The sequence below is a fragment of the Hevea brasiliensis genome, chromosome 5 (assembly GCF_030052815.1).
Source record: "Hevea brasiliensis isolate MT/VB/25A 57/8 chromosome 5, ASM3005281v1, whole genome shotgun sequence".
In the NCBI taxonomy this organism is placed as follows: domain Eukaryota; kingdom Viridiplantae; phylum Streptophyta; class Magnoliopsida; order Malpighiales; family Euphorbiaceae; genus Hevea; species Hevea brasiliensis.
In genome coordinates, this window is record NC_079497.1 from 31,992,951 (window position 1) to 32,007,145 (window position 14,195).

The window sequence follows — 14,195 nt, forward strand, 5'->3', positions numbered from 1 at the left end:
CTCAACAAGGTTGATGCTCGGCTTGTTAGGTGAGCATCCACTCCTGATCTTCTCTTGCTCATGTTTGTTCAGGTTAACTAGTCTGAGCCTTCCTTTGCTCAATCTAGATAGTTCGAGTCTTGGTTGTTCGGACTAGTTGACTGGAGCCACATGATGCTTGGACTGCTCCCTAGTCATGACTTCTTCTTTGTTTGACCTTTTAACCGAGCGCTAACTCCTTGACTGCCACGTTGGCTTCTTTGACTTGATTTGGATGAGTAATATCAATTGAAAGAGTACTTGTATTGATTACAAAATGACATTATAAGGCTTAGAAATTAAATTGCAACGACTGGAATTTAAAAGATAGCTTGGAATTAAAAATGACAATAAATATAGAGAATAAAAGATTGATGGAGTTTGATTTGTTAAGTTGATTAATTGGTAAAGTGGGCTTTACAACGTTGCAAGCCATTTGCGATTTATACTGTTGAGAAAGTTATTGCCTACTTTTTAACTTCTCTCAACATCCTTCTCCCAGCTAACTTCCACTTAGTTAATTTCTTTCAATAATTATCTCTTTAACCACTAAATAATTATTTAATAAGTAATTTTTAGAATTTATAATTAAATTAATAAAATAAAGCTAATTAAATTAATTATAAAACTAAAAATATTTAATTGCCCAATAAAATTATTTTTGGTATAAACACTACATATTCAGGCTTATTGAAATGCTGTTAGCTCCTTGTCAATTGCTTGATTCAAGCTTTGCTAATCATGCCCCTTCTTTAAATAACAATTTTACCCTTTAGCATTAAAGCATTAACGCCAGCTTGCAGCATTAAAATCACGTTTGTTTTGAAAATTTTGGATTGAATTAATTAAATGCTAAAAGAATGGAGGCGTAATTAAATCAAATTGATGGACAAGGAGTCGGATTATCATAAAAATACATATTTATTTTTCTCACTTCCTATATCATGCAAGCGCAAAGGTTTTCTATATAGAGCACTCGACAGAATCGCTGAATTATCAATTATTATGCAATTTAAAATTGTAATATATATATATATATATATATAACATCAAGGTCTCACCTTTAATATTTTTTTTAACAAAAAAGAAGATCGAATCTCCTTAATTTTATAACTTGTTATAATTTACAGAGTCGATCTCTCTCTCTCAAAGTTGTCATGAATTCTGTTTAAAGTGAAATGATTGTCTTCAGATGCAAAATCATTCGAAGTTATTATTGTATATCTGGAAAGATATTAAAGAAAAGAAGGAATTTTGTCATTTATTTATAATTTTTCTCAATTTACATAGTTTTTTGCAGGGCAAAGAAAATCCATAACACAGACCAAGTTCTACTAGTGTATTTTGACAAACAATTGGAGTATCACCAATGGCCAAACATAGCATTAACACTCTCGTCTTCTTATTAAAATACAGAATGATGGAATCAGAAACTGCCCAAAGGTGTGACCGAGAGGAAAAGTACATGGAAAAAATAAAGGTTTTTCTCGGATATTGATTACTGGTATCATGATTAGGCTATTTATATATAATTCACAGATGAAATTTAACAAGGTAAATAAAATGATATTACAACAAGTGAACCAAACTCACTCATGTCCGGTCTCTAGGTTCAAGGGCAGCTATTTCTTTCACAACTTGCGCTTTGTCCGCTTCAAATTGTTCATCCTCTGCAGATATATAATACAGTTAGCCCAGTACCCAACCACACAATGATGCCAGAAAAATTCAGTAGTTTTTTTCATACCTTTATCAGTTTTGAAATCAGCAAACAAACGCAAAAGTTTGCTTCTATTTGCTACGAGTATGGTAATAATGTCGGGAGGTTTATTTTGATTTGCAACAAAGAGCTGTCAGGAGAGAGAGAGAGAGATGTAACAATACAGCACATGATCATAAAGGACCAAAAATGAAGCCTTAACAATTTGTCAATTCACAGTGTGCATCTACATCAAAAATAAATAAATAAATAAATAAATAAAAGGGTACCTTGAAAACATGAAATGCTTCTGTCTGGATGCTTTTACTGGATTCCTGGGAAGGAGGATTCGGCACATTTTAATGTCAAGACGAAATATAGCAAAAGCTTAATCAGGTTGAGATTAATTTTGCATAAACTAACTAGTTGACATCACAAACTCAAGAATGAAACACATCAGTAAATTTGAAACCCCCACATTCTATAAGAAGCGAAAATAACACAATCCATCAGAGACAAAGATAATGCAAGCAATGAAAGAGGTGGCATGTGTAGAATTGCACTGTTATACATAGCAGATGGAAAAACCCAATGCATTTGTAATCTAATCTTAAATTTGTCATGGAACAATTGATTTTTTTAAAAAAGAAATTAAGCTAGTAAATGTTAAGAGCTTTACAAATGGCAAGCGCATATGCACACAAAATATAGAGGAACAATTCGAGGGATGGTGGAAAAAATTGACAAGTAATTTCATACTCTGAGAAGATTCATAAGAATCCTCAAGTTATCCCTTGAGCTCACATATCGTGTCATCACAACTGAATTTGAGCGATCCAGTAATATATCTCCCAACAGCTGTAACAATTTAAGAAACTTTATCAGAATAACAAACCAGATTTCCATGAAGGCATTCCACAGATCTGAATGTATTTAGAGAATGCTCCATTCATTGATCAAAGAGTAAATTTGCAAAAATGTCACAAAATTTGCCTACCTTGATAGCTTGTCGCCTGGTAATGTAATTGACAGATTCTAGTAGCTTTGAATTATACTCTGCAAAGAACTGAAACCCACATAAAGTTAAATAATATCAAGATCTGATCAATCACAAACTTAATGAGAGTGTCAAGAAAGGCAAGAAAAAGGAATATAGAAGCACAACATTTAAATGCATACATTAGTAATTCACAATGGCTATGCAACTATAAACATGACAACTTAATACCCAAACAAAGAAGAAAAAAAAATCAGTAAAAGAAAAGTTAAAGACAACAAAGGAGCAAAAGAAACTCAAACCATTAGGCATAGGAAGAACCGATGTGTCCGACACGGACGCGCAAATGACACATCTCAGACATGAGTCCGACAAGCTTCTGTATGTGTCAGAATTTTTTAATATTATTTGATATCTCCTACACATATCCAACACTGTTGGCACTATTGAGACACATCATGACAATTCTACTTTTTTTGTCATATAAGCTCAATTTTTTATACATGCAATTTATGAAATGAGTTACTATGTTATTTTTACTCCTTTTTGTAAAGGCGTAATTTTAAAGTTTTACTGAATTAATATATATGATAGACTTGATTTAAAACTTTAGATATATGATACATATCTTTAAAAATGAACTAAAATTATATTTATGCATATCATAATAATTTAAATAATAATAATCATATTTTTATTATTATTATTATTAATGTGTCTCTCCCATGTCAAATCTTTTTTTTTTTTTCAAAATAGCCATGCTGACATGTCCGTATTGTGTTGTAAATGTATCCTTGCCCATTAAATGAACCAATTTGTGTGTTTCGCACAATTGTTTAGCTATCATAATTCAGTCTCACTGCATCATTAAATAAGTAAACAAATACATGTTCTAGTTCTAACCCATTGGTCCTCACAGAATCATTTTTATCTGCCTTCAAAATACTTCAGAAATCCAGTACATCAGACGTGTTCACAATCCAATTTGTGCCCATGCGTGACTACAGAATTACATTATCAAAATGCTAATAGACCTTAAATGCAAAACCAAAACAACAAAAAGAACTTACCCATTCATAATTCTTTGAAAGAAATTCTGCTACCGTAGATTTATGTCTTGTCAGGAGTTCCTGCAACAAAATGATGCAGGATTATCAGGTTGACGCTACTACAATTGCAAGTACATGACTGAATCATAATATCTGCAATAATGCATGTTATTCCACTGTTTGTTTCGTGTATAATTGTCTGAGGAAAATAGTTTCTGAGAAAATGAATTTTCTGTTGTTCAGCTGTAAATCTGAAAATCAAATTAAAATTTGGAGAACAATGGAAAAAATTCATTTCTTTCTTGAAAATATTTAAGCCTATAAAAAAATCCATTCTCCATTTATTGCCGAATATAAGAGAAAATTAATCAAAAAAGGGGAGAATCGTTGTGGTTCCCAACAGCCAGTGGTGGTTAAGGGCAGTAATCACTGAACAAGTATGTGGATACATGGTTCATTTACAGGTACTATCCATATATGTAAGTTTGCAAAAGTCCAGAAAATGACTTCACATTTTTATCAAGAAAATGAACTAGTTTTAAAAATAAGAAGCCATTTTCCTTTAAAATGAAATAGTTTTCCTTTTGATGATAGAAACATTTTCCATTAACCAATTTTCTTCTATATTCCAATCATCGAAAAAATGGTACACATCATAAATTTTTTTTTTCCGAAAAATATTTTTACCAAAACAAATAGAGCCTAAAAGATATAAACTTTCCTAAATAAAAAAAAAAATCACCAAATTGATTAAATTTAAAAATTAGGGATCATAGAGCCTTCTGCAAAATCGTTCACCCTATAAAAATTTATAACAAGAAAGCCTCCAGGCCAGTAATTGCAACTACCAAATGAACTTCCAAAGTGAAAGGACAATTTAAAAAGAAAATGGAGGAATATGGGATTCAGTGTGTCCTATACAATGGCCCGAAAAAACACTAGCAAACTCATTAATGCTATGGGTAGAGTTTCAACTTCAAAAGAGGCTACTAAAATGTCACATGGTCTTGTCTTTTAAAAATTCAAATCAATTAATTTGCCTGCAAATTAGTTGGATTGAATATATATATATATATATATATATATAGAGAGAGAGAGAGAGAGAGAGAGAGAGAGAGATTCTTCAACCTTAAAAGTAGCAGCAGCATCTGCTGCAATGTCAAAATTTGGAAGTTGTATATAATCAAAGAATTTCTTCATATTCTCTGATTCGAGAACATATCTACAAATAAAACAGAGAAATACAGGCATGCACAAATTTCAATATAGATAATGAGAAAATATAAAAGCAGCTTATTAAAACAATAGTTTAATAACCACTTGAATTTTAGGCGTAAGGTATCTCATAGTCATACACAGCTTCAGCTTGCAATGTGCTAGTTCTACAACAATGTGAGGTGCATTAATTTTATCTTTTTCAGGCTTCCTTTCTTGCATTTACAAATTTGTTGTTGAAAAGTTCAGGTTTATACTATTTTTATGATGGATCTATTAACATCATGCATTAGTCCACTAGATCTATAATTTTTTGTGTAGCAATTGCTAGTTACTACTTAAGTTGATGCCTCATGAATATAAATATGGAGGATTCAATTTGCATATTTGATGCATTTATGCCCATCGTTTAGCTGCATTTCTTAATTTCAGTGAACTTCTTTAATATCTAAAGTCTATTAGTTTAGCACATTTTGCAAATTTTACAATAGATTTTGTGTACGGTAGCCCCATTTTTCTCTTTGCAGAAAACTACGTGCATTAGAAAGCTCAATCGCAAAACTAGGTGCATTCATAAAGACCTTCCTTGGCATGGTTTCAAATAGCCTCACTTTTAACAGCCATTATTTAATGGATTTTTAATGTCTTGTTATCATCATGCCTTAAAGGTTATAAAAAATTGCATGGGTAATCGCCATTACCATATACCAATACAAAAGGGGCTACTTTTTTTTTTTTTCCTAGCTTTTGTTACCCATAATCCCACTTTTCCAGACACCATTTCTCATGTCATTCTTAGCCTTCTTCAACCTAAGTCTCAAAATTCTTTCTCAATGAAAATTTAGCTCGACTTCATTTTGTAATAAGTTAAAAAAGAAAAATCAACGGGAGTTCATTTTGTGCCATTTCACACTTTCTCATAAAAAGGTGAGTCAACTTTGACTTTGTTGTTGTTGTTTTAGCAAATTTAATGTACAAACATTTGTTTTGTGCTATACTTATGACTTTTTGTAGGAGATAAGGTTAGATCTTTATCTTTATGTTGTTCTGCACTAGTTATTGAAGATGATCTTTTAATAATGAATATTCAATAAGGATTTAATGCCTTACCTGATGTATTTATACTCATTAGTTAGTTCATTTCTTAATTTTATTCAAGCTCATTTCTAAATTTTATTCAAGCCCTAGAATAGGGGTGGAAATTCGGGTTGGCAACACGAACACAACCAAAACATGATTAGGGTCAACATGAACACTACATGATTAATGAATTATATCAAAAATCTGAATACGAACATAATCCTTTTATTATATGAGTTATAGGACATGATACGATAAATATTAAATCTTAATTCGATACAACATGACCCCTTTAATACAATTCGACACAAATTAACTTATTTAACACAATTTTACATAACTCAACCCATTTACTATGATTTGAACGACCCAATATGACTCATTTGATATGCTTTGACATGATTTAACACTTTTAATTTTTATAAAATAATATAGGAAAAAATACACTTTAGTACCCTGTGGTTTACGCGTATTATTAAAAGGGACTTGAAATTTCTTTTTTTTTTTTTTTTTGCATATAAAAACCTGTGATTTAACATTGTTAATACTTAAGGGGTAAAGTAACTAACCGTATTAGATATTTGCTCATGTGGCAGATATACACTGACATGGCGATGACGTGACAAACGTAGCACTAACGTGGCATGACATCAACGACACGTCAGCAACAAGTCAACGCCACGTCAACTTTATTATTATTATTATTATTATTATTATTATTATTATTATTATTATGGGTGCAAAATGTTTAAAAGCAAATGTCCCTTAAGTGCCAAAAAAAGAAAAAATCGAGTCTTGAATGCTAAAAGTTTGAAAGTTTAAAGTTTAAAAGTACATGATATTTAAATGTATTTTACCTTTGATTTACAAAAAGGTCTTTATATTTTGACAAACAAGTCATTAAATATTGTAATTATTTTAATCCCTTTACTCGTCTCTTCCTCTCACTATGTTTCTATCTGTCCATGTTTTTCACCATCTCTCTTCCTATTTATGTCTCTTTCCCACTATGTAGCTCTTTCGCCCTCTCTCTCTCTCTCTCTCTCTCTCTCTCTCTCCTTATTTGGGTCCCTCTCTCTATCCCTATCTCCCTCTCTCCATTTCCGTCTCCCTCTATCCATCTTTTTCACCCTCACTCTCTCTTCCTATTCGAGTCTGTCTCCATCTCTATCTCCTTCACTCCATCTTTGAGAGGGAGAGAAAGAGAAAGAGATAAAGGTAAAGGGATTAGAAATAATTATAATATTTAAGGACTTATTTATAAATCAAAGTGTGAAGTACACTTAAGTATCATATACTTTCAAACTTTTAGCATTTAATGCCCATACTTTTCTTTTTTTGACACTTAAAGGACATAAGCCTTTAGCCTTTTGCACTTAGGTCCCAAAATAATAATAATAATAATAATAATAATAATAATAATAACAATAATAAAATTACTAATACGGCACTGACGTGGTATTGATGTCATGCTATGTTAGCGCCACGTTTACCACATCATCGCCATGTTAGCGCATACCTGCCACATCAACAAATATCTAACACCATTAATCACTTTATCCCTTAAGTGCTAACGGTGTTAAATCGTAAGCTCTTATGTGCAAAAAAGAAAATCTCAAGCCCCTTTTAATAAAATGCGTAAACCTCGAAGTACTTAAGTGTAATTTTTCCAATAATATATTATATGAAATTTATAAATTTATTATAATAATGCATAAATTTAATAATGTATAAAAATAATAGAATCTAACATTAAACAAGCAAGTGATATTTCAACATTTAGCTAATCAATATTTTAAATAAAATTAAAAAAAATAATTTTAAAACAATACAACTTTTAATTTGTTACAGAAATTCACAAATTAAATAAAATTTAATAAGGAGAATATAAACCAACTCTAATAAAGTAACAACAATCTAATATAACAAATAATTTGACTTATATTTATTAATTTAATTTTTTTAATAATGCCATTTGTGGGTTAGCCAGTCAAAACAACTTAGCAGATCAAAACGACTTAGCAAGTTATAGGTTGACACGTGACACAAACAATAAAGCACGTCACAAATGTGTCAAATCAGGTTAACATGTAACACAACAAGATTATCAGTGTCTCATAAACAGACTGATACAATTTCGAGATCAACACGAACAAGCCCATCCCTAACCCCCACAGTTTTCATGTCATGTTCGCGGATCAAGTCTAAAATTGCCACCCTTACCCTAGAATATTTATTCATTTATTGCATTTTGCAATTTTTACAAAAAAATTTGTGAAGCATCAGGCCATGACTGTTACATTACAAACATGACAGCTCTGTCTCTACTCTCTACCAGTCACAATTACAGCTACAATCATACGCATGGCCATGGCTCCAACCCTGATTTTAATCCTAGAAAATTATTGACATATTCACAACTATTAGAACTTTTAAAAAATAATAAAAATAAAAATAAAACTTCTAAAAGGGTATAAACTTGCATTTCTAAAGATCAATTAACATGCACCTTTTCAAATTTGATAATTACTTGAAAAAAGGACTTTCAAGAACTTGAGAGAAAACCATCTTCTCTTTTCCTATGATTCTATTAAAAAAAAAAATCTCTGAAACACATGCTATCTGGTTTCCACTTTTGAAAGATTACCGAAAATATGCAACCCTTTATACTTACCTCGCAACACTCTGGTGACGTATGCACTCCCTCAACATTGCACCATAGTGTAAGGCCATGTCTGAGTTTTCATAACTAAAGAAGCAACAATGAAAAATTAAAAGATGCTAATAAATATTGGACACACAAAAAAAAAAAAAGTAAACATCCCCTCAACTTGCATGCGCAGATTCAAATAAAAAAGTACCAAAGGAAAAATGCCATGACTTGAGGAGGAAATGGATAAATAATTTCATTCAAAATACAGTGAACAGGTGCTCAACCAAAGTATTTATCTGATTCTAATGTATAGAAAACTCAAAACGTTAAACACATTGCTCCTCTTTTCTCTTTTGAAAACCCTCATTAGCTTCAGAAAAAGGACCCAAACTACCCCAAGATAACACAATTTTACAAATGAGAGAAAATGCCAATTTTCTTTGTTGATAATGATTAATGACGGTTAAGTATTGCCAAACACAAGAAGATAAAAATGTTATTTGTCTTATTCAAAAGTTTTCATGAAATTAGTTATAAAAAAGTGTCCAAAACATAAATATTACTCTGTCTAGTTTGAACTGCACAATTTAATTACTATTAATTCAAACAGTGTTGTTTATACCATATAACAAAAAGAAAATAGGCAGAGTAATGAAAAGCAAACCTAATAGTTATAGACAGCATTTCAGAAACAATACAACAAATGAGAAGTTTAACCAAAGAATCAACAATATAACAAATGGAATCATCAAAAGTGACATCCCCAAATTTTCCAAAAATTCTTGATATAAAAGCTTACCCTCCTATTAAAATATCCAAAAGATCTGTGTTCTTTTCCAGGTATTCAGATGCAATCAACCGTGACTGAACTTGTTGTCTTTGTAAATTCGCAACAACTTGAGTGGCATCTTTTCGGGTCTGCATAAAGAAACCTTGTCATGCTAAATAATGAGCAACATGTTTTTCCATTTATAAAATAGAAAGCTGAGTTAATTCAGCGGAATCACTTAGTGTAGAAAATGCTAAAGCATTGAAAAAATCAAGATATTGTTAGCAAACATGTTATTAAATACAATACTGCAACTTAAATCTGATAGCTAAATATGCTTACCTCCAAGTTCAATTTCGGAAGACAAATGATCAAAAGACGGAGATTATTTTCTCTGAAAAACTCTTGAGTCAATTGTGCACAAGCTTCTGCAATCGGCTCAGATTCACTATTGCCATAAAGAATTGACTTTAAATCCCTGATATTTTTAGACAGCTCTGCCATCTGCAGAAAAGTGAATCTTCAGGACATGATGTAAAATTTAGATATTAACAAATGAGAATACATGACAGAAGCTGAAACGCCCAACAACCAGACAAAATAAAATATGAAAAAATGTAGAATATAAGCAAGGGAAATTTCAATAAACCATTGCCAAATGCTCACAGTATTCATACTAATCAGTTACACTAGAGCCAAAATTTAGTGGGAAATATCGATGAACTTTAATCATCATTCAACTCTCACTTCCCAGATCGTAAGGGCTAAAAATGTTGAAGCCTGTACACTCATTAGATTGCCCCTATCAAAATTCTTTGCATACAGAGGAATATTAAAGTTAAAGCAGAACAAAATCTATGCTTGTTTCTATTCACAGAACCGGCTCTCCCTAACCTAACCAGATCACCTAATTACTTCTATCGATCATATATCGTTTCCCATTTCAGACTTAGAAAAACCTAAAACCCAAACTATATTGGTCCAAATAGACAGATTCCATTGAAATCCACTAAATTAAGCTCATGCTAGAAACCTTTTCTTCACGCTTGGCATCTCGTGGATCGGAGGAGGAGGTGCGGTCGGCATAGATGAGGATATCTCGAGTCTGACGAACGATATCGGTAGGAGTACGAGGCTTATTCTTGAAAAGCCCCTTCATCTTCTCCGATTTCGAATGAGCTAAACTCACCGGTTCTCCAGCTGCCGCTGTTGCTTTTGTTGTTGTTGCCGCCGCTGCTGCTGCCGCCGGCTGTGAGAGCCTCTGCACCACCTCCGTCGAAGAGGCTCTCTCAGCCGCCGCCGCTGCAGCAGGTTTGGACACACAGGCCCCTATCCTTCTTCTGTTAGAAACCTCCTTTTTCTCTCTCTTTCAGTATTTTGTCGCCCTAATTGATCTGATCCTTGGTCTCTGCTTGTGCTTGTGCTTGTGCTTGGTTTGGTAGTTCTGGATTTGAGGAAGGTATGATTTTTTTTTTTTAATTATTATTGTTTTTCGTGAGATCCGACGGTTGTGTTGGGTTTTACAACAATGGTTGGCCGTTCCTCTCTACTTCAATTGATGGACAGATGGATTTTGCGTTACGATAATATATATATATATATATATATATATATATATATATATATTAGTAACTATATGGGTAGGAAGAGAAATAGCTATAGGGATACAATAACTATTGGACCTGAATACGTTGTCCTTAAGAAGTTCTTCAAACTCTAGCGGGATAAAGCGTAGAATCTTTTTTAATATAGGGGGTATGTTTATTTATTTAGTATTGGGGCATCAATAGCAATCATATTAACTCTATTAAGCTATATATATATATATATATATATATATATATATATATATATATATATATATATATATATATATATATATCACAAAATTTATGCATTAATTTTTATATTTTTAAAATTTATCTAGTCTTTAACATTTAAATAAATTTACATATTTATTTTATTGTTAAAATTTTTATTAAGCCTTTTTTAATTTTGGAGAGAAAGATTAAAATATTCTTACAACCAGATAAAATATGAGTCTCATTAAATTATAAATTCATCTTTACATTTTAATAAATTAGCTCTTAATCTTTTGCCTTTTAATAAATTAGTCCATAATGCCTCTACCACCTTATCAATGTTATCTAGTTCTCAACACCTGCTCGATGTTCCACCTATTTTCATCCCATCACAAATCCATCAATACCATCTCTCATCGCCACATTCAGACATCCACAAATCCTTACCAAATAGCTACAAATCATCATCATTCTTGCAAATCCTTAAAATTTCAACAGTACTCAAATAGGTACGGTGGAACTAAGGAAAAAAGAAAGGCTCAAATGTCTCTGTTGCCTTCACCGACGTCATCTGGGAGATGGGATATCACTGGTCTAGTCGTCGATAGTGGATAGCTAGTCCAAGAAGGTGAACGGGGAGGGGGAAGGCTAGATTGAAACTGGGCAAGAACGAGGACGAGGGACTTTCGCTTTTGATAGCATTTAGATTCTTACCCATATTCTTTTTTTATTTAATTAATAAAATTATATTTAAAACATAAAGACATTAAAAATTAGGTTTTATTAATGGTTAATTTTGTAAAATTTAACTTTAGTAACTAATTTTGTAATCAATAATTATTTTGTAAAATTAACTATTGACTATGTTAAATTTTTGAGATGTTATTTATAAAATTTTAATTTGTAAAATTCAAAATTAAAACAATAAAACTTTTTAATTATCATATCAGGGACTATTTTGTTAATAAATCAAAACATCAAGGGTTATTTTGTTTCATATTGAAATTCAAAATAGAAGGGTATTTTTATTATTTTTGTTAAAATCAATAGTGACTTGCATAGAAAACTGGATGGAGGGACTAATTTGTATTTTTATTAAAATATTAAGGACTAAATAGGTGAATTTTAACAATACATAAACTAATATTGTAATGCCCTAAATTTACAGACCGTATTCAGTATATTTCAGTGAGAATTTAAATATTGAATATGGTATGTAAATTGGATTAAAAAAGGGATTAAATTAAAATTTTGAAAAAGATATCTATGAATTTTGTTGCAAAATTAATGAAGTTTGGGGGGGAGAAATTAAAATTTTCCAACTTAGCATATAATTGAGTTTAATTAAAATCATTAAGTATGATTTATTAAGTTAATTAATTACTAATTAAACTAATCAAAGAGTGGACCAATGGTATGACAACACATATAAAAGAGAGGATAAATATCATAAGCATATAAAACAAAGTTTAAAGTCTCCTTCTTTATCTTTAAGATAGGCAGCCATCTCTCTCTCCCTTTCCTTCATTTTCTTTCACCTAAACTCAAATACAAACCCTAACTCAACCATATAAGATGACGTTTTGTGTGAGAATTGAAGGATTTGATAATCAAAGCATGAAAGCAAAGTGAAAGTGAAGAAAGAATGCAAGATTGGTGAGGCAGAATTTTGGTGTGGCTCATCAAGATCCATACACTAATTTGGCTTGAGGATTTTTAGTGAAAAGTGGTTGCAAGTGGGAGTATATTGCTGAAACTAGATTGAGATAAGTGTTTGTTTAAGCTTGTTATGGAAATTTATTACTTTATGAGTCCTTGGTTGGTAGCTGCCAAGATAGTAAATCCAATGGGCAGTCTATGTTAATTTAATTATAAGTTGAATTATAGAACTCCAATTGATATTTAATTTATACCAAAATTTTCTTAAGACATAGACTTACAATTTCTATGTTTTGACCCGGACCTAATTTGTAACACTTCTTACCCGATCTACAATATAGCCGAGCAAGGAATGTTACATTCTGTACCGGAGCACCTTATCTTGTCCTGCTTTATTCATTATTAATTTTAATGCTATTTTATTTTAAAACCCAATTTATTTAAGTGGGAAAAAGGACGGAGTTTTTCCTATTTTATTAATAATTGACTTGTTAATTTAATAACCTGCTTAACATCTCATCAATAATCATATGTTTTAAACTCAAAATCTCATCATCATTCCCTATTTCAAATCATAAAACCATTTCCAATCACATTCATTTCCATAAAATTTGCATATTCTTCCATATCAAATTTATACATGGAATTTACAAATTTTATTAATTTACACGATGTACAAATTAATTATACAAATCTCATAATTTACATTACAACTTAATGAATATTTACTATGTACAAAAATACACTAATATGGCTCCTGGGCCCTACCAAAATGCACTGTTGGAGTGAGGTGACACACTGGACACTAGTGCAGATCCAGACTCTAAAATCTCAGTCTGATATCCACTAGGCTTTATCTCTAGTACCTACGTGTGAAAAAACCAACGCGCTAAGCATTTTTGCTTAGTGGTGCAATAATACAATGAAGTTATAATATACAAATAAAATTAATAATTTTATGGTTGTAGTAATTATAAGGAAAATGTATATTTAATGAAGTATGGATTAGTTTAAAATTAAGTAAGATTTATACTGTTAACTCTTTAACACCTTATTAGTTAATCACATAGTGATTTTGAATACCTCTTTCTTTTTCTTTCCAGAACTTTGGAAACATTTATTTTATTGGGATCTTTTTTTTTTCTTTATCTTGATATTCATTTTCCTTACTTTATTTCAACACATATTTAATCTCGTTAATACTTTTCAATGCCGAAGTAACCTATAACAGACTGACTGAACTGGATAAATGGG

General features: G+C 31.2%; 1 protein-coding gene across 1 annotated transcript; it reads right to left on the reverse strand.

Annotated features, from left to right (window-relative positions):
* Positions 1-1,253: 1,253 nt before the first annotated feature.
* On the reverse strand, positions 1,254-11,055 carry LOC110659840 (putative MO25-like protein At5g47540). Its single transcript, XM_021817901.2, has 11 exons — positions 10,514-11,055; positions 9,823-9,984; positions 9,511-9,629; positions 8,733-8,807; positions 4,892-4,985; positions 3,785-3,844; positions 2,715-2,783; positions 2,477-2,575; positions 2,008-2,052; positions 1,766-1,868; positions 1,254-1,688 (listed from the first exon to the last, which is right to left on the reverse strand). The coding sequence occupies exons 1-11, from the start codon at positions 10,637-10,639 to the stop codon at positions 1,612-1,614; spliced, it is 1,029 nt and encodes a 342-aa protein (XP_021673593.1). The 5' UTR covers positions 10,640-11,055; the 3' UTR covers positions 1,254-1,611.
* Between the last annotated feature and the right edge of the window lie 3,140 nt (positions 11,056-14,195).